The sequence below is a fragment of the Mus pahari genome, chromosome 8 (genome assembly GCF_900095145.1).
Source record: "Mus pahari chromosome 8, PAHARI_EIJ_v1.1, whole genome shotgun sequence".
Classification (NCBI taxonomy): Eukaryota; Metazoa; Chordata; class Mammalia; order Rodentia; family Muridae; genus Mus; species Mus pahari.
Genome location: NC_034597.1, coordinates 69,448,002 through 69,470,073, shown reverse-complemented (window position 1 = coordinate 69,470,073; position 22,072 = coordinate 69,448,002). Strand labels below are relative to the sequence as shown.

Below are 22,072 nucleotides of genomic sequence, written 5' to 3'. Positions count from 1 at the left end.
GGGCCTAGTGAGGCAGAGGCTGTGAGAGAAGCAGGGCCTAGTGAGGCAGAGGCTGTGAGACAAGCAGGGCCTAGTGAGGCAGAGGCTGTGAGAGAGGCAGGGTCTAGTGAAGAGAGCATCATATTCCAGCCTGAACCAGGACAGTCCATCTCCTTTTACAGTTACTGCCAACACTTCCTCTTCCATTCTCATAAGTGCCCTGATCTGAAGAGCAAATTTTACTCTTAGGTGTTCGATAATAAAATGTTCTCCTTTTTATCATCAGGGATTCCATTCAGTGAAGAAACTGCTCCAAACTCCTGTGCCTGAAGAGAAACTCAGCAGTCTCGAGTGCAGCTGTGGTAGGCCGAGGAAGGCAGGCTAAGACAGCCGACGCATCACTGAATCCCAAGCCTTGCTCACTTTATCACCTGACTTCTCCAATGCAGGGCTGGCAACCTGCCAGGAAGAATCCTATGGAACACGTGGGTCTTGTAGTGTATAGTTTACAGATGACAAACCTGCTCTGAACAACTGTGCACATTATACACGGTACAAACACCTCCACCCCAGACAAAGTTCCCTTCCCTTCTCTCACATTGCCCTCAGCTTATTGTTAGGTCTATGCAGCTGTGTCTAGTCCAATCTCAAGTGCAAGGTCGACCTCTTCTCTCTAAGCCGCCAATGTGAGCACAGAGATAGCAGTCTCTTGCCCTGGAGGTGCAAGCCCACTGCACCAAGTGCTGCTCTTCACAATAAGCATGACAACAAGAAGCCAAGTCATTATTCTGCCTTCCTTCCAAAAGAAACTGGCAGCAATTTTCTTATAATCAATGTGCCGAACTAACACAGGTTACACCAATAAATAACACACTAAGAAATTAGCTGCAATTCACAAGCCTACTTTCCACAGGGCTAGAATCTTAATGACGAAAGTTTGTTAACAGTGATTAAACCATCCCATTGCCAAGTGAAAAAAAAGAAGGGTCTGTAAGAAAGACATGAAAGTAACAGAAGCTTGTATATTAAAGACATGTTCTCGACTCTCTAATATAGAAGACATTGTACTCAAGAAATTACATTGTTCAAAATGCCATAAGGACTGCTAAGCAGTCACTAAAGCTGCATTGTATAGAAACACGTAAGTATGAGCAGCTGACTCCCACTCGCATTTCCCGACAGCACCCAGCAGCCCCCTCGGAATGTCTAACGTGATGCCAGCTGTGCTTTACCTCGGAAGGGGAATATTTGTTTCTCTTTGAGAAATTCTCGGTATGTTAGTAATTGGTTTTTCTTGGCTTCCACTATGATGTTTTTATGACTTCAAAGAATGATGATATATGGACTTAGGAAAACATATATTGCCAGACTAATCAGTGACTTAAATTTAACCTCATTCTAAATAGTGCCTCACGTAGAATAAGGTCTAGTAATTTACCTTAAGAGCTGTGATTGCTTCATGCGAATTTATGGCAACCTACATTTTGTAGACAAAGATGCCAACCACCATCTGGTCAACCACATATTTGGTTTGAACATATAAAAGGCTGGTTGTCAGCCCATGTGCTAGGAGTCCGATTATTCTCATTACCCCTTTTATCTATAAAACTAGAATAAGTACCCTTAGATCTACATTAATCTGGCATATTTAGAAGCCTATCTGTCCTAAAGAAAGCATCTTGACAAATGAACATTTTACTCTTCTGCAGTTTTCACAGCTATATACTAAATTGTACTGGATTATGAAATAGAGACCCGCAGTCATTCAACAAAAGGACGGAGACTGATAAAGAAACAAATATTCCCCTTTATTTGAGTGTGTTACATCTACTCATGGGATAGTCATAAAAACTGAAATCTTTAATTTACAGGACTATAAATGATGCTACTTAACTGAGACCAGCCAGCAAACAGTAGCCTCTGAGGAACACTGCTCCTGGAGGCCTTCCCACACCAGGTCAGCTTAGTAATGTCTACAGTAGGTTAGGGACTATCAGCACCTAAGAGTCAGAAGGACAATGCTCAAGGTTCTATCAACAGTGTGTTTCCTTACTCCTTTGCCAGCTGCACATTGGTAGGCTTTGCTCCAATGGGGATCCCATATTTGTGCAAAGTATTCATCAAAGTCTCCCGCATGTCGTTGTTGTAAGAATCGAAGTCAAACACATTCCGAACCACACTGGAGAGGCCTTCAGTGGGAAATTTCTGTATGAAAAAAAATTCCTCATTATCTATGAGATAAAGCATACATCATTATAAAGGTTTATAAAACTTATAGAGCAACAGCGCACACATGGGCTTCAGCAGAAACGCATTAGCTGTGTCTGATAACCAGGCAGGAAGGAAACACACACACTCATGTTTAGCAGCTCTTCCATTTCTACTGTGTAGCTCAGGTGTGGGACCCTGCTCAGACCCTCTGCTGGCTTCTCAACCGTTTACTGCTCCACAACCCACCAGCCAAGACATGACAGATGACTGGATTAGTATGTGGTATGTACACACATCGGAGTTTTAGGCAGCCATAAAGAAAATAAGTCCTGTCACCCACAGGAAAATGCATGGAGCTGGAGATCATGAGACATGATGTAAGCCAGAAGCAGAGACAAGCATGCTGTGTTCTCTCTCATGTGGATCCTGTGCTAAACAAACACACAGAGGACATGCAAGTGGAAGGGGGCCTCTGAGTGGTGAGGATAAGGTTTAAAGGGGGAGAGGAGTGGGGGACAAAAGAGGGCAAGGAGAGAAAGACGGAATATCATGTTCTCTGTTAAACACACAGGGGGCTTTAACTATGTGTACACACACACACACACACACACACACACACACACACACACACACACACACACCGAACAGAGGGAACAATCTGGGCAGAAGGGAACCAATATGAGGTGAGGAGGAATAGTGAGGAGGAGCAGAGGGGGGAGGAGTGGACAGAGCAGGGCACCATGCCATGCCTGTATGAAAACCCATTGTTCTGTATTCTAAATAAAATGTAATTTACAAAAAGAAAAATGGACACACTAGACTGACCAAGTTAAACAGACCAGCTAAATAAAATGTTGAATGTCAACACAGACATGTCTAGAAAACTCACAGTCTATGAATAAATGGGGAAAAAAAGATAAAGGGACAAGGAGGGGAAGAGGGACTTAAGGACAGGAAATGGAGCACGGTGCTGCCTGCTGCTCCCTGGTCACAGAGCTAAGAAGGCAGGAGCCACCGCAGCTAGACCTGTGCTGGTGGCTCCTCTACTGACTGTTCTCATTTCCTCTTGGAGCTGGCATCCATGCTGGTGAGCTAGACTTAGCGAGGCCTCCTACAGAGCGTAAGCTTTTCTTTTTCTTCTCATATACACACACACACACATAGAATAAAACATATAGATATATTATACATATATAACAAATATATATATTATACATAAAACAATATACAATGAAATTTTTTCAAGTCAGTTTTCAGACTTCAGGATAACGCAGTATTCCTGTAGTGCATATGTTGCAGCGTCATTAAAGCATGTGAACTGACCTATTTGTTGTTCTGCATAATTATATCTCAATGGATAAAATCATGTAAGATCTATTCTCTTGCAGCTTTGAAATGAATCTTCCATTATCATTAACTGCTCTTCAGCCAGCGCGCTATGTAACAGAATCTCTTCCTCTGCAACGGAGGAAGCTTTTCTCGCTGTAAAATCTCCCTCCTTTTACCTCCCAGCTACCTATGTTTTCAGTAAGGTTTTCTTGGAGAGCTAGAGATCGAAGAGAATTCAAGAGTCACAAGGCTGTGGCTGTTGTCTGGAGATCATTACTTGCTACATAGAGTTTACACTTTTTTCTTTTTCTTTATTAAATAGGTTATACATTGTATATGGTCACAGGAATTTTATTCTCGTGACCACTTGCCTATCTTGACAAGCGTTCTTTTCGTATACTGTCTATTAGATCTTGTCCTACTTTCTACCTTCATGTCATTTGGAATACTTCCTACCCAGACACCACATGCCGGTTGTAAAAAGCCAAACAATAGAAACATTTCCTTGCTGCTTAATTATTTTTCCTCTCCAAAGCACCCCCCATCATACCCATATAAAAAGCCAAACAAACCCAAAGTCAACTCATCAAAGTTTTTAGCTGATTGGTAATGCCCAAGGCACAAAACCTTGCCAAAGCCAACTCAGAGACTGAAGTGAGAACATCGTTGGTCTTTTAGATTTATTACTTAGCTTATGCACACATCGTATCAGGTTGCCTGGCTGACCTGTCATAGAATGGAATGGAAATGCCAGCTATAAACTGTACAGTCTGGAAGACACAGGAGTATACCACACCTGTAAGTGTTTGACGATGTTGACCACTTCTCTGGTGGAATAAGGGTAGTTGATGATCCCTTGGTCAGCCAAGTTCCTCAGCTCTCCAAAGGCTGCCACGAGCTTCTGAAGGATGGGCTCAGGCACATCTGGGCCATACTGTTTGAGCATCTCAAGCTCTGAATGGGGCTTGGGGTTGTCAATGGCATGACAGCTAAAAATGTCACCTACAGAGAAGAAGGAGAGTCCCATTCAGTGAGCAGTCAATCCACTGTGAGGCTGCAGCACAAACTGCAACCAGGGCTTAAAGAGCCAGTAGTTGCTCAGCAAATCTCAGGAAGCCCATCTAATAATAGAACTATACAAAGAAGAAAGAAAACTCCTGAACCAGAAGAAAGCTGAATGATGTATGGTTTGTTCTGCATGAGTTTAATTCTATAAAAAGGCATGTGATGTCTGAATACATGCTTACTGGGAGAGAACCCTGGCAAAACACTCAGTGGGAATGGCTCAGTCTAGACCAGCAGCAGTGAGGCCTTATTTTGATTTAGGGACCATTTGGATACACAGCTATTTTATGTGTGCATATGTACCTGTGCCTGTGTGTATTTAAAGTAATAAAAGCAGAGTATCACAGCTTCAGGATTCATCTCACAGACTGACAATTTCAAATACAAACATGCAGGACAGCTCTGGGTTTTTTGTTTGTTTGTTTGTTTGTTTTGTTTTGTTTTGTTTTTTCTTGAAAATGAAAGTTATCCTGAATGTAAAAGGTACTTGGTCCCTCTACCATGCAGTCACCAAATAATTACTAAACATCTTCCAGATACCATATGTTACCTAGGTATATTTCAATGATTTTTAAAACTCCCCATCCTTGTGGAATGATATTGTTACAAGGATGGTAAGTTAGGATGGTCCGTGGTGGTACAGCCGGAGGAGGGAGAGGGCAGTCGTGTAGGCCTCGCCAAGCAGGGAAAGCCTGACAAAATGAGGCTGCTTTCACCAGCATTCGAGGTGGTTGATTCAGCTCCAGCAAGTACACCTGGCCCGGGGAAGGGAGAGGGAGGCAGGGGCATTGGAGAGACAGTGAGCATCACTGTGGGCCTTGGGATGAAGGTGAGAACACAGCCCTCGGGTGAGAGCAGCTATGGAGAACCTGACCCTGGGAAGAACTTCTACCTTTCCACACTAGAGAGAACTACAGACTTGCTCTGGAGTGTTACAGGAGCACATTTGTAACTGCAGCAGTAATGCAGCAGTCTAAAATAAAAATGACCTAAACAGTATAAGTGAGACTCCAGCATACACCTGTCCCTTCTGGAATGTTCACACTACCATCCTCATTGCCACCACTTATTGTTACAACTACTATTGCTTTTCATTTTAGCATGCTAGTATTACTGATATTTCTCTTAATAGTGGCGTACTATCTACTGTGTGGATACAGCAGGATTTCTTTATCTAGTCTCCTTTGGAAGGAAGGAGAGTAGTTGTTTCATTCTAGTTACTGTACACAATGTTGTGCTGACTGTCCTTGTGCTTAGATGGCTGTTCAGGTAAACCACTGGGACGAATCCTATGTGAGCTACCAGATCAAGCTCCTAACAGGAGCACAGGCTTGCTTTGTACTGAGTGTGAGATTCCAGAGCAGAGGAATCCTCCTTCATGGAGGAGGATGAGGAGGAAGATGACGATGACGACGACGATGATGATGATGATGATGATGCAGCATCCTCAGGGGGCCTCTCTACTCAGTATGACTCAGTCTCTTCACAGCTGGCCTTGATCTTTTTAGTGAGAGGAGGTGATAGAAGCAGACACTAGTAGCCATTCATCATGTAGCATTAAACAGCAAGTACAGTACAACTGCTTAAGGAGGAAGGGGCTAAGCCAGACTTGGACACAAAGCTCAGCTCCACCACTCATTGGCTAAGTGATCTCAGGAAAAATAACTCCTGTGAGTATCAAAAGGTCTCCACTCCCCATGTGGCTAGGGCAGACACAGCTCACGGTAAGCAACAGCAGCCACGCACTGCAGCATTGCGGTTGAAACTATCATTGTTATTATTACAGTCATTGTTTTTACCTAAAGTTCCAAAGAAATCATTGCCCAAGAAAGGGAAGCCAGGCCTGTTGGCCAGAACCATCATCCTGAAGTCAGGGTGGATCACGATAATGTTCTCTCTTCCATCCACATTAGCTGCATCTGAAAAATGAAATGCGTTGTTTGTGAAACTCTGCTCAAAACAGGTGTTCCCGATTCAACTGCCACCATGAGGCTGCGGTAGGACATATGATAAACATGGCTCAATGGCCCCGCTTCAATCTGGAACACCAGAAAAAAAAAAGCTGTTTAAAAATCACACTTGAGTTTGAAAATTATTCTCTTCTTTTACTTCTAAGCTAGCCTTCCAAACCACAGGGGAACACACAAAGGGCCAGGCACAGGCAGTGCTGGACCACAGTGCTGTCTCAGGAGCCCCTTCTCCTTTCTTGGTGCACTATCTTTGTAGTGCTGTGAGCTCCAGAGCAAGGGAGCAGGCTGAGTTCTATTCTCTGAGAGTCTGAGGGATTCTGTCAAGGGACAATACTAAGGCAAATTCTCATTTTTCACTAACTGTGAAAGAGAAATGTTAAAATGATGTTTGGTGCTAGGTAGAGGCTGGAGTACCATGTTCAACAGCACTAAAGAGCCTCTATGATGCTGAGTTTTCTAGCAGAGCCCTCTTTGTATGTACACTTCAAATACTGATGATTTTACGGCACCGGCTATGTATTTTCTATGGCTAGTTATGAATTTTCAAGTCTTTCAGGAGACAAAACCTCTCTGAAATTAGAATCTTGCACTGCATTTGATAAACTTACATTGTCTTGCAGTTATATATACTTGTGCTGGTTAGGTTTGGTTTTGGTTTTTGGTCAGCTTAACACATGGTAGTTCACCTGGGAAGTGGGAACCTCTAATGAGAATATGCCTCAGTAAGAGTACCTGTAGAAAACTCTCTGAGTCCTTCTCTTTGCTAGTGATTGCTATGAAAGGACCCAGCCCACTGTGGGTAACGCCACCCCTAGGCAGGGGGTTCCTAGGTGCATAGATGAGCACACTGAGAGCTCTACCAGGCACAAGCCAGTAATCCACGCTCCTCCATGATCTCTACCTCAGCTTCTGCCTCCAGCTTCCTGCCTTGAGTTCCTGCCCTTCAGCCATGGACTATGACCTGAAGTCACAAAGATGCATGTGATCACACTACTTTATGACAGGAACAGAAATCCTAATGAAGACAACACTTATGAGATTAATTTATCTTCATTTCTTTTCCAGCAATAACTGCAAAACGAGTGTGTGTATGGGTAGGAAGAGAAGAAAATTTAAAGCAGAGAATAACCTCTTCCCGAGTGATTGATATATATCGCTATCTCTATCTATACAATTGTACACACATACACACACAAACAAATTAAACGAAACATCCAGTGATCTGTAAAAACTGTGTCTAGCATTGTGTCTGCACGTGTTCACCTACTTGTGTGTCTAGTACCAGGGGACAGCACTGGACTGCCCAGAACTGGAGGTACAGATGTGAGTGAACATGGGTGTTCTGGGAATGGATCCTGGATGCTTTGGAAGAGCAGCAAGTACTCTTCATCACTGAGCCATGTCTCCAGTACATATTAGTGATTTTTAAGTGTACCGAGCCAATAATATAAAGTAAATTTTGTGAGCAAGAGAAACACACCAATGTTTCTAAAAATTTCCAGATAGCAATTCAATAATACAATCATACACAACTATATGAAAAATTAGTATAAAGGTTCAAGGTTGACATTTTTAGACTAGGACGGTATAAAGCTGATTTGTCTCACTTCTACAACTGAGATTTATAGAGACTGATTATAGAGGAGAGAAACTAGGGGCTGTGGATGATGTGTATGACAGAGCATGTGATTCCATGACTGAAGCTCCGATTCTACTCTTAGCATCAAACAAAACCAAATAGCCAACAAAGCAGATTAAAGGTGCAAACTGACACAGTAAGGAAAACGTTGCTTTTCAGTACTTACCCGCAACAATACGCCTTCCGTCTGCTAGAATCATTTCTCCGTTTTCTACTAGAGTTTTCAAAACACAGGTGACATTTGTTGGGGCTTTGTCTGCCTCATCTACTACTAGAATATGGCCCAACTTCACTGCTTTGACCTTTTGAGAGAGAAAAATTTGTAATGATCAAGAAAAGAACCTGTCAGTTCTTTTTTATAACATGTCAACTGGAAACATGATGTCTAATTTTTAATAGCTGCAGTCATTCTAATTATCTTTTACTTATTTATTTCTAGTTTAATAACTAATGGTCAAAAACATTTTGAGAATAATTTTATACTTTGAATTTTATTTAGTCCACTTTAAGATACAAGATATGTAAAAATTTTATCANTTTAATTACCATATCTTAATAAGCTTTGGACAATTGTTAGATTTTATGTAGTAATGGACATATTTAGATCTATATCAATTATATTTTAATTATGCATGTATATTATACAATTGTCTGCCATGGAATTTCTGAGTGATTAAATCATATTCCATGTTCATTGTTAGTATTAATTTTCTACTCATTCATTATTAATTTTTTGTCACTATGCATTAAATTAAAATTGTTGATATTTAAAAAAAAAAAAAAAAAAAAAAAAAAAAAAAAAAAAAAAGAAAAGAACCAAAGGAAGCACTACTAAAAGCTCACTGCTCACTGCTCCGCACTTGGCAGAGCTGCTGTAGGTTACGGCCCACTCCCACACAGCAACAGAAGCATCACAGAGTTACTAAAACACAGCAGCGAGCTTTGCATTATCATTCCCAACCGTTTCACTCCCTAGAATGGGGGTGCTTAGGGAGTGTAAAATGTAGATGAAGGGCCACAGAGCTGGCAGGAGTCTGCATGACAGTCACTGTGTGTTTTGAAAAACTGCTTTCATGGATCATTAAATACTGTCAAAGTTTTATAGATCAGAGGAGGTAGGTATTCAAGGCAAAGAGAATCAATGGTCAAACTGCACTTGGGGAAGAGTGAACATGGAGAGCCTATGTCCTCTCTAGACAGTAAAGGTAAGAAAAGGCACATGAAGGCTAAGGAATGGGCTGCCAGAGCAGGAGCTATGCATGTCACCTCACAAGTAACAGGGCACAACTACACGTGCATGAGTTCCAACACGACGAAAATGGAGCACTAGGCTAGCCTGCAGGATACTAAACTTGGCAGAATATACAAAGTACTTACTTTGGAAAACTGAAGCAGGTATGGAAAAATACAGGTAAAATGACTAGACTGATCTTGTATAAAGGTATAGTCTATAGATGTTTGCATAGGAAGGAGAAAGGCAGGTAAGCTCTTGAGGTCTTCAGTAACTACGTGGAGGGGGCCATGAGAAGGAAGATGGGAGCTGTGGACTTGATGATCCACCTTGCCATGCCTCTCCTCGTGCTTTTAAGGAGGCAGACAGGAGATACTCTATGCACTTCAACATAAACCTAAGATTTCTTTCTAAAAGAGATACTAACAACCTATAACATTTATGACCACGTCATAAATTGTTCTGACTATATAGTGTTAACTAATCATTTTAAATGCAAATTGATAAAGGCTATTCCTCCACCTTTTGTTTGTTTTGATTTTGGTTTATCGAGACAGTTTCTCTAGACAGGGTTTCTCTGTGTAGCCCTGGCTGTCCTGGAACTCACTCTGTAGACCAGGCTGGCCTTGAATTCAGAAATCTGCCTGCCTGTGCCTACTGAGTGCTGGGGTTAAAGGCATGTGTTGCCACTGCCTTAAGATGCTCCCTTTCATCACAAAACCTCATACTGTACTCTCAAAGACTTGATAAGAATTTTTTTTTAATTTAGGATGTATTTATTCATTTATTTATTTTTAAAGCCAACATGTGGCTTCTCTAACCTCTCTTTTCAGAGAAGAGCTAGGCTCAACCTTGGAGACTCCTGGTACAGATGTCAAAGTCCCCAACCTTGGGGTCTGGCCCACAGTAGTCCCATGATGGCTGCCTGCTCTGCAATATTGTGGCCAGGCTTAGATCTGAGTCGGCTTCTCAAAACACCCAGTTAATGTTCTGTTAGTTTAGAACAACAGCAGACTTAAAAACAATCTCAGAGAATAAGCAAGGGATTTGTGTCAGTCCCTGACTCTCACTCAGGAGAGAAAGTGCAGTAAAAGAATATGTTACTTTCCCAATAATGCCATTTTGATAGAAACGTGAATCGAAAATGATACATGTGTGTGCTCCAATGAGACAGACCTGCGCATCTAAAACGATAAACAAATGTGCTCCAATCAGACAATTAACCCATTGTCTAATTGTATCTGAGATACAGTTACAAGCAAAACACACTTTAAAATATTGTTATCATTGGCTTACTGACCAGAGGTGAGTCTTCATACACAATCAGTCCATCTTTCACTGCGGGCTGAAGAGTCAGAGACTGCACTGTGGTGTCCCTAAAGTCAAACCAAACATTTCAGTCAGTAAGGAAATAAACCGATGTTGGGCATGAATAAATAAACCAATGAGTAAATCTCTGCATTTGTTCATCATCTTGATTTTCCCAAGGAAAACGACATAATGAGTAAAACTGCCGCCAACAACAGGGTTCTGTTGACAATGTAAGTCTAAGTGGTTTATAAATTAATACAGTGGCCAAATCAGTTCTCGTTCCTCCAGTAATCTTATTTGTAGTAATCTCACTACTCTAAATGATTTCCTGAGGATGAATAGACTATTTAAAAATATGCATAGATTACTACATATTACAACGAATGCTTATACTATTTAAAAATTCTGATGACAAGTTTGCTATCCTGGCCACTAGATGAACAAGCACATCCCACCCAGCCCGTCGTCCGGGCAAAGGTCAGACTATAATGCTACTGGAAGAACACAACTACTTCATAGGATCTTGAAGATTTGGAGATGAAATCCAAGGCCATACTGTTTGTATTTGAAGCTATTCTTTTACTTTTTATCTGGCCCTTCAGTTTGGGTGTTGAAAAGTGTCAGCACTGAGTTATCTATGCTCTGAGCCTCTTTTCTAATGAGCTGTGAAGTTACTATCACCTGTGGATGTTTTTGCCAAACCTATGTGCAGTGCTGTAAGCAATTTCATGCCTTTACTTTCTGTGTGCATGGCATTTTAAAAATGAAAAGTCCTATGGCCAACCTGACCAAGCTACACAATGGAATCACATGAAATAAATTATAACTGGTATCTCTCAAAGTACAAATTGCTTTTCAAAAGACCCTGTTAGTTATTCAAAGTAAACAACAAAGCTTCAGATGCAGTCTTGAGCACCTACTATGTGTAAGACACTGGCCATGCTGTGAACTTTAGACCTCGACTCTGTATTTTATTACAAACTTAAAAATTTGTAACGTGCATCTTGGAGGTAAGGTATGGTCCGAATCATCTTTAAGTCTGTCATACAAAGTACTGTGATGTCAGCAAGGTACCCTTGGGGGTGACTAGTCACGGCACTGAGTTGATGGTTTAGGTCCATCTTTTATTCCAGATGAGCTGAATTTAGATTTCCTATTGCATTGGGTAACTCTCCATCAAAGTCTTCACGTACCAGGGCTAGGACAGATACTTGGGCAATATAATCATGCACCTTTATCAGTTCTAGACTTCCTGTCTCATTTATACCTTGTTGGAAAGAATTCTTTAATTTGACAGGTAATGGGTTTCTTGAGTTAGCCCCTTGGGTCTGGCTCATCACTATCCTGAGCCTCTTTCAAGCCTCCATGATCATGGTCTTGTGGGATAATGGTTTGTCCCCAGACTTCATTGTTTCCTCCACCTCACCAAGAATATATCCCAAAGAATCATGGTTTTGTCTTTAATAAAAATCAAATTAAATGTAAAGAACTGTGGAAATACATTCTGGCCATTTATTGGTGCCCTTCAGTATGCCTTTGTAAGACATTAGGGGATGTGGTTATATATCCATTTCTGAATTCACAGGTCTTATACCTTCACTGTCAGTTGTATTTTATACTATCTTTTAATGACAAATTAATTTTCAGTTTTGAATAAATTAAGAACAAAGTTTCATTAGCTGACTTAAATCCACTATTAATATTCTAGTGCTAGAGGGTGGGTAGGGAGAGGAAAAATACTTGTTCACACAGATTTTTATAGCAGCATAATGGATTTCTCACCTCAGCTCTCACATCTTTTAAGGGCAACAACTTGACACCTTCCAGCACCAAAAAGGAACAAGAAACTCTTGCATCATTGTCAGTTCGAAGGAAGGAAAGTCAGTTTCTGCAGTAACGGTGCTGCACAGCGCCTTAGGATCAGTCAACTTAAGGTGAATTCTAAGTTTAAAAAGGCCAATGAAATTGCTTTATAATGTTTGACATCTGATAGTATGCAACCTGCCCAATTAGATTTCATTAATGGTTCGGTGCTTGAAGTAAGAACACATGGTTTTGCCTTTTTTGTTGTGTTGTTGTCTTGGTTTTAGTTTTATTTTCCTTTACTATTATTACTATTATTATTAAGTTTTGATGCTCTCCAGAGGTGACTGCAATGGGGATAAAGGCAAATGGGAACCATGACGTCAGTGAGACTGGCTACGGGAAAAAGAGGATTATTTCAGGATAAAAACCCTGTCTGCTCTGCCGTGCTATGGATGCTTTCATCTGGAACATCAAAGGGAAAGGAAGGGCTGGTGAATTATGTAAAATGAGAGTGACACAAAACTCTAGTTGCTTGTATTTGGGACAGTTATGTGCTGATGCGTCGGTGTGCTGGGGGAGGGGATGGCACAATGTCCTCTGCTCTGCAGGTACCTAATAGTAAGAGAAGAGCTGAATTTCTACAACATCTTATAAACTGGAAGTCATAAATAACAAGGCATTTACTGTGGCCACAGACAGCACTGGACACAGATGCCTAAGGACACAATGATAGTTATTTCTTCCAGAGTATTAGAGTTAAATCATTGCTCCACATTTATGAGCATCTTGGGTCAAACATATTAATTCTACATATACAAAACAATGCCTGAAGAGAATACAGCAATTTCAAAACTGTTTTGACTTGTTCCTTTCAAAGGACAGCTTTGAAATATTAGCTAATAAATATTACAATACTGGGGAAAAGAAAAGCTAAACCACATCTCTGCTTCAGTTTCGTTGGCCCAAGTTTTAATAGATGCTTTCCAGTTACTGGTAATGCTTGAGTTAATTAATGAATGTTCAGCTAATTGCTGGCATTTACGCTATTACGAATTGTTCCTGTTTCTTACTAGTTTACAAAGTACAATTTTCTATCAAAGTTTAAGTCAGTATGTGGGTGGCACAAAGAAATAGTATGCTAAACTAGTTTTCTTTTAACTGTAATTTATATCCTTTTTTGAAGTCAAATTTGTTATATGCAGTAGTTTACTTAAAAATGATGCCATGTACAATAAAAATAATTAAGTTATTTACAGACCAAATCTTTGTTAAAATGAGGAAGTAAAACTGGTGTGGGTGGGTGGGTGGTGTGGGGAGGCGAACTTCTGAGGAGGAAGGGTGGGAGGGTGTGGGTGGGTAACTAGCCTCTGAGGGAAGGGGCAAAAAGTGGTAGGGAGAAGTCAGGAGAGAAAATGCAGTCTGCTCTGAAAAGCTGTTTGTATAGGTACATAAAGCTATTCCCTAATCCACCCAGGACCAAAACATATTAAAATAAAGATATTTATTTTGAGGATATTTTAATGAGCGTCATTGCCATAGATTTAAATTAGTTTTTTTTCCTTGGGGGGGGGGGACCCGGGGGTGAAAGAAAAAGAGAAGGCAGAAGAGCTTCAAAAGCTGGTATCCCCTTTAGTACCTGCTATGCCCTGAAACCAAAGTGTCTACAGAACACTCAGAATGAGGTAAACATGAGAACAGAAAACAGAAGGCTCAGGAGACAACGAACACAGATTTGATCAGTACTGTAAACAGAGGGGTGATTCAGAAGTAGAACTAAATGATAATTCTTGTCAATAATTATTGGGGTTTGGTCTGGTGCTGCTATGTATTCAAATGCTAAATACAAGCCCTTAAGATCTAGTTGCAGGGGCTGGAGAGATGGTTCAGTGGTTAAGTGGCTGTTCTTCCAGAGGTCCTGAGTTCAATTCCCAGCAACCATGTGGTGGCTCACAACCATCTGTAATGGGATCCCATACCCTCTTCTGGTGCGTCTAAAGTCAGCAACATTGTATTCAAATATATAAAAATAAATAAATCTTTAAAAAATAAGATCCGGTTGCAGTCCAGAGTAACACATTCTCAAGTACGCCAAGTGATGTTGTAAACTTTGCTCGCCTATCTTCTCTGACTGGTTAAATACTTCATTCCTCCTTAGAATAAGGAACAAAATACCCATGAAAGGATATAGGTACAGAGTCAAAATTTAGAGCTAAGATGAAAGGATGGACTATCCAGAGAGTACCCCATTCGGGAGTCCATCCCATCATCAGGCACCAAACCTAGATACTAATGCTCATGCCAGCAAGATTCTGCTGAAGGGACCCTGATATTGCGGACTCTTGTGAGGCTATGCCAGTGCCTGGCAAACACAGAAGTGGATGCTCACAGCCAGCTATTGGATGGAACACAGGGACCCCAATGGAGGAGCTAGAGAAAGCACCCAAGGACCTGAAGGGGGCTGCAACCCTGTAGGTGGAACAACAATATGAACTAACCAGTACCCCCTGAGATTGTGTCTCTAGCTGCATATGTAGCAGAAGATGGCCTAATTAGCCATCATTGGGAAGAGAGGCCCCTTGGTCTTGCAAACTTTATATGACCCAGTACAAGGCAAGGCCTGGGCCAAGTAGTGGGAGTGGGTGGGTAGGGGAGCAGAGGTGGGGGGCGGGGTATAGGAAACTTTCAGGATAGCATTTGAAATGTAAATAATGAAAATAATAAAAAAAAGAAAAAAAAAGTGGCTGACAGCCAATCACTGGGGAGAGTAGAAGTAGGTGGGGTTTCAGCTACCAGGTTGGCTGTCCCAGGCAGGGAACGTGAGAAAGAGAACAGAGGAGAAGGAAAGAAGACAGAGAGGGCAGGGGGCCTCCCTTAGACAGGACGGACCAGGAGCATGTGGCTAAGAGAACTGCCCCTGAGGACAGACTTGGGACAGAAGCATGGTGGGTGAGACTCAGACTGCAGAACAGTGATGGGGAAGCACAGAGGGGAAGCAGCCAGTCTAGCCTAGGAAAATACATCAGGGGTAATCGGCCAGTAATTGTGCTAAAGCTGATTAAATAAGCTTTAGTATTAAATTAAGATCATTATTATTAAAATCAAATAAATCAATAAGACTTTGACTAGATTATTGGGGGGCTGGCCAGGTCATAATAAGAACTAATAGTTATTATTAGACGACAACAAATAAAACATAAATATATTTACTAAATAAAGTTTCTTTAAAGACTGGGTCTCAGTATGTGATCTTTGCTGCCCTAGAAATCACAAATCACAAAAGAGCCACCTGCCCTCGGCCTCCCCCTGCTCCCCAGCCCCCACACTTGAGTGCTGGGATTAAACATTTAACATACATTTAATTGTTTTTTTTTTTCCCCGTAGCAGCATTTCTCTGTGTAGTCCCAACTGTCCTGGAACTCACTCTGTAGATGAGGCTGGCCTCAAACTCAAACTGCCTCTGCTTTCTGAGTGCTAGGATTAAAGGTGTGCACCACCACCACCTGGCTCAAGAACATACTTCTTTATTGGCTAAATTCACTGACATTTTCACATACAACTTAACTGCTTTCTGTTTACCTTCATCTCCCATCATCCTCTGCCATCACTGTCTCCTGCCTACAGGTTCCTTTCCCAAATTCTTTGTTTTGTGATCCACTCATTTTGACCAAGCCATCTGAGTGGCCACAGGTTTAGAACACCCACTGTTCCTAGTAGAATCACCAGTGGATACACGACTGAAGGTAACGATTTTCCCTTCCCTCAAATCCTTCAGTAGCCAATAGTTCATCAGGGACAGGGCCCCATGAACCCTTCCCTGATCCACAGCTGGCTGTTGACAGGATCAGTTTTGTACAAGCCGGCATTATTTTAAGATAAGTAGTAAAATAGAAGTATGGTAATAATTATTAATGAAACAGGGAGGTCCTCACGTGGAGATGATGCTAATTAGTTTAAGGAGTGACCCTGGCCTTTTACTGACTAGAAGAAGCACCTGGCCTCTCCTGTGACCCGCAACTTTATCTTGCTATATTGGGAAAGAAACTTCCTTGGGCTTTCAAAGAGACTCACTCAGTCCTTGTGAAAAGAAATGTTGCCAACCAATACAAAAGAAAGGAGACAAAAACCAAGAATACATTAATGCAATACAAAATTTAAAAACAGCACCAGACTACATTTGAATACATCTGGCTTGGTTATCCACTCAGTCCCCTAAAGCCCAAGGGAACTCATCTCTAGAGGTAATTAACATGCATCATGAGAAAAATATAATAGAGAAAGATGATAAAGTTTGAGAGGAAAGCAAGGGAAGGAGGTGTGGGTGTGGGAGGTGAAATGGGAATGCCCAGAGTGCTTGAGCCTTCTCATGGCTTATAAAGAAAAGTCCTTTGGAGAGCAAACCACTTAGGATTCCTGCCAGACACTGAAGAGACTCGTGCCCTTAAATAGTCCCATAGGGGACAGAGTTTACCTAGTGCCACTTGCTCCTTACTAAAAGCCTAGACCCCAAAAAAGTCCTGTCAAAGCATGACGGGCAGAAGATTGGGTAGGGGATAGGGGTAATTCTTTTTTCCAAAGAAGCTTTCTGGATATGGATGTACTGCTGCATCTGCTGCATCTTGGGTAGGTGCTTCCTGGAAGCAGCAGGAAGAAAGGAAGCTAAGCCAGTCTCCTCCTGGTGCCAAACTCTCAAGCCAGCCTGGTTTACCTCTCCCATGTCTGCTGTCCTTCTGGATCCACGCGACTCCACGAGGAATCCTTCTATTAATGAAGCCATGACAAGTATTCCCACAAACTCAGAAAAGCTTTGCAAGTTGTTCAGCCTTTAGAAATAAAAACACTCTGCTCAAATGGAGCATAGATAATTGGATCCTTTTCGCCGAAAACTAGCTTTCTTGGTTGAGAAATTTTAAGAACTCAAAACAATTTTGCTTTTTGGCAGGCACTTCTCTTTTTCAGACAAAAAAATGAAAGACTCTGTAAGTTTCTCTCCAGTCAGTGTGGAAAGGGTTAGAAGGATGGGTGGGGTCAAACACTAAAAGTTGTGCACAGAGGCCACCAGGGGGTAGGACTGATGAATGCTTTTTGCTATCAGAAAACATGGTGCATTCTAATTTTCCTATTTAAGAGGAAAACTGAACAAATTTTCATGGCATGATATTCTGTAGTCTTTCATCCAAGACATACTTACCTCACTGGTAGTAACACATATGGCTTTACTGGAGGAATATTTAAACAAATCAGGCAGCAGACTGGGCGGATGAGTCATTTGGAAAGGGCTTGCTATGTGCTATGCAAGCTTGAGGACCCGAGTTCGATCCCACAGAATGCTCACTGAAAAGCCGGTGTGGTGTCTTTCTTCCTGGGATGCTGTCATCAGGACGACACAGTAACTCTCCTCACCAGGGAGTCCATGACTAATGTCTTGTTCAGAGGAAACAAATGGCCATTGATGTCGCTCACTCTGGAAATCCACTCCTGGTGGTTTACGGACTGGAAAACGTTCCCACTGATCTGGTTCTACATTTGCCAGTCTCAAGCGAGCAGGCTAGAGTCACGTGGGGCAGAAGTGGTTGTGCAAACAAGTGTGAACTGCTGGCGCTTTCCAGTTCACCTGCCTGCTGCTTCGTGTTTGATGATCTCAGAGGGATACACTGCTGTTAGTGGCAAAAATCAGCTTCCGCTCCAGCTCTCCCATTCCTGGGCATTCAGTGCAGAGGGAGACGTGCATGTGCTCCCAGGGGATCACAGGGCTGAGAAGCAGAGGCTCTCCGGCCACATTCATGTGAACCTTGTTGTTCCACATGTCACGTTTTATTTAAATCGCACCATCTGAATGCATTTGCTTGTATCTCTCATATCATTCATTAACCCCCAAATGAAGAAAACCGGTGGCTTAATCAGCGATGGGTTGTGGTGTGGCATGAGGGTCAGTACTTTGGAGCGATCCAGACTGAGGCTGAGAAAAGGCTGCATACATACAGCATTTGCTGGCTTCTGCTGTTAGCCCCATCAGCAAAGGCACCTTTGTCTGATGTCACATGGCCGTGTCATCCTGAGACTAGAAAGTCCTCCCACTTCCTGGCAATCTCTCCTAGCCTTACAGAAGGAGCATCAGCTGTGATAGGATTGTTACACAAAAGGAAAAGGAGCATGGGATATCTTTCTATCTTCTGAGATCTTCTTCCATTTCTTTCTTCAGAGACTTGAAGTTCTTGTCATACAGATCTTTCACTTGCTTGGTTAGAGTCACACCAAGGTATGTAATATTATTTGTGACTACTGTGAAGGGTCTCATTTCCCTAATTTCTTTTTCAGCCTGTTTATCCTTCCAGTAGAGGATAACACCATCATAGAAGCAGGGGAAGTGGGGATGAGATACGGGGTTTCGGGGGGGGGGGACAGAGAAAAGGGGTAACATTTGAAATGTAAATAAAGAAAATATCCAATAAAAAAGGAAAAATAAAAGAAAACAACAACAACAGCAGCAACAATAAACATCATGCTGGAGTCTGTCCACAGGCAATCTCATGTCTATCTACTTCGGAGACAAGATTCTCCAAATGGATGTCACAAAGGTGTGTAGGTGGGGAGAGACGCTCACTGACTCGGGCTTAAGACACTTTCCAGAACACTAGCTGTGTAGCTACTGTGCTGGAAATAGGCAGCTGACCTAGCCCTGCCCTGGGAGGGCTCACTGTCCAGTGGGTAGATGGGGATAGGAACATGCAGCTGTGATAAGGAATGACAGGTACGCTAGCGGAGTGTGTCCTAGTTCACTGTCCCTAAACTTACCATCAATAAAGTTTGTTTTGAAAAGACACATTTTGAAATGTACAAAAATAGAAGCAAAAAACCATGAGCTAAAGCTGAAAAATACCTTAAAATAACCTTCATTTTTTATTTGTTGATAATTAAAAATACCCATTTGGCCTCTTTAAAAGAAAAAGACAGCTATTTTGATACAAACAATACGAATGATTCACTTAGTTATATGTGATTTAAACTAGCCCTAAGTTCAGTTTAATCAACAGCTGAAGAACATGTCACACAGACAAGTGCCCTTAGGTGACATTCACACTTTGGTCTCCCTGCTCTGCTGTGCACTGCAAATGCTTTGGCCAAAGGTGGCACAGAGAACAGGAACAACATCTGCTTGCCAAAGACCAGGATCAGGGAAGCATTAAGAAAGTACGGTTCTCTGGGACTTGCTGCCAGGAACTGGGAGTCACCACGGAACAGAGGCTGAGTTTTTAATTAGGAGGCTACAGCAAACCAGGGCAGAGACACAGAAAGGGCTAATGTCCGCTATGTCAACAGGCTGACACTGATGGCTCTCTTTCCCCAAGAGACTGGAGGTAGACCTGTTTCCTTTAGCTACTGGTGGGGCCCTTACGCAGTCATCAGTCCATGTTTTGTTGTTGTCTTATGGGTTCATCTCATACTGAATCAACTTACCCATTAAGTCTCTAGACTAGAAAAATTGTCAAAATGCAGAATAATCCCATGGTAGTTACAAAATGAGTCATTGCTGCTAAACTTTCAGTGTTTAAATTCTACTTTGTCTCAATTTACTCCCTATCACATGATCATTTATTTAAATGTCTACACCATTTTCTACTTCCCTGAAAGTTTCCTATAAAAACTGTCCTTCAGAAATCACTTACATAAACATTCTTCTTTTTTTTAAGTTTTATTTATTTAATGTACATCTGCATGTACAGCTGCATACCAGAAGATGGCATCAGATTTCATTATGAGATGGTTGTGAGCCATCATGTGGGTGCTGGGAATTGAACTCAGGACCTCTGGAAGGGCAGCCAGTGCTCTTAACCTCTGAGCCATCTCTCCAGCCCTTACACAAACATTCTTATCTCTGGCTTTGCTTCAAGAGAACACGACTGTCTTAGTCAGTGTTTCTATTCCTGCACAAACATCATGACCAAGAAGCAGTTGGGGAGGAAAGGGTTTATTCAGTTTACATTTCCACATTGCTGTTCATCACTGAACAGTCAGGACTGGAACTCAAGCAGGTCAGAGAGCAGGAGCTGATGCAGAGGCCATGGGGGGATGTTCTTTACTGGCTTGCTTCCCCGGGCTTGCTCAGCCTGCTCTCTTATAGAACCAAGACTATCAGCCCAGAGATGGTCCCACCCACAAGGGGCCTCTCCCCCTTGATCACTAATTGAGAAAATGCCCCACAGCTGGATTTCATGGGGGCATTTCCCCAACTAAAGCTCCTTTCTCTGTGATAACTCCAGCTGTGTCAAGTTGACACAAAACTATCCAGTACAACAACCTAACGTACTTATTAACTCTTTGAAAATAGCAATCACTTTCAGATTTTCAGCAATGTTACTGTTTCTTCCTGCACAACATTATAGATATAACTCAGTTCGTAGGAATTTCTCATAGAGTTGTGCATTGAGCCATCCCAGGAACATATACCAAATCTGTTGACTGAAAGAGCCTTCTATTAGGGGTTGGAGAGATAGTTCAGCAACTAAGAGCACTGGCTGCTCTTCTAGAAGACTCAAGTTTAATTCCCAGCACCCACATGGTATCTCACAACTGCCTGTAACTCCAGTTCCAGGGGGGATCCGGTACCCTCATGTAAACATACATGCAGACAAAATACCAATGCACATAAATAAATCATAAAAAGAAATACCATCTGCTCATTTGTCACTGCTGCCCCCACCTAAGAGCAATAGCTGTCAAAAGCAGTCCACACTTTCTAAAGCTCAACAGAAGCATGGCCACCCTGCATGAGCTGGGAGGTGGTAGGTCTTAGGCACTAGCTGTTCCTGGCTCCCTGTGGATACCACAAGGAACTGGCAGCTGGGGCTGGCCGGAAAGGCGCCCAGTGAGGGTAGCAGTGTAAATGGTTGGGACACACTATCCAACAGGTTAGATGATCTGAGATTGGAAAAGCTTTAACAGACTTTATTTGTTTTATTTTTTATTATAAAAAAAATACTAAAAATATTTGGTTCCTTCCTTCATTGGAATACCAGTGATTTTATATTGGCAATAAAGGTAAAATAATAATTTCCTTAATTTAATATTTCTATTTTTCTTTCTTTCTTTCTTTCTTTATGCATCTGTGTGATGCGGTAGTAGATACTTGTAATCCCAGCATTAGGGAAGCAGAGACAGGAAAATCCTTTGAACTTGATTCTGGTCAAGTCTGTAAGACAAAGTCTAGGCTAGCCTATCTTTAAAAAAATCAATTATTTCTTCACTTTACAACCCCATTGCTGTCCCCTCCCAGTCCCCCCTCCCCCTACTTTCCTTCCCCTAATCCTCTGAGAGGGCAGCAGCCCCTCTGGGTATCCCTCCACCCTGGCACATCTCTGCAGGGCTAGGGGCATTCTCTCCCACTGAGTCCAGACAAGGCAGCTCAGTTAGGGGAACACATTCCACAGACAGGCAACAGCTTTAGGGATAGCCCCCGTTCCAGCTGTTGGGGGACTCACATGAAGACTGAGCTGCACATCTGTGATATATGTGCAGACAGGCCTAGGTCCAGCC

General features: G+C 42.0%; 1 protein-coding gene across 2 annotated transcripts in view; it reads right to left on the bottom strand.

Annotated features, from left to right (window-relative positions):
• Positions 1-22,072, bottom strand: part of Vwa8 (von Willebrand factor A domain containing 8) — a 322,019-nt gene that overhangs the window by 115,624 nt on the left and 184,323 nt on the right. For both annotated transcript variants that reach the window (XM_029541466.1, XM_021203139.2), the window contains exons 22-26: positions 10,725-10,800; positions 8,360-8,495; positions 6,384-6,503; positions 4,316-4,521; positions 2,033-2,184 (exon numbers count right to left, since the gene is read on the bottom strand). In XM_029541466.1, coding sequence (XP_029397326.1) covers positions 2,033-2,184; positions 4,316-4,521; positions 6,384-6,503; positions 8,360-8,495; positions 10,725-10,800 — 690 coding nt within the window. The remainder of the gene's footprint in view (positions 1-2,032; positions 2,185-4,315; positions 4,522-6,383; positions 6,504-8,359; positions 8,496-10,724; positions 10,801-22,072) is intronic.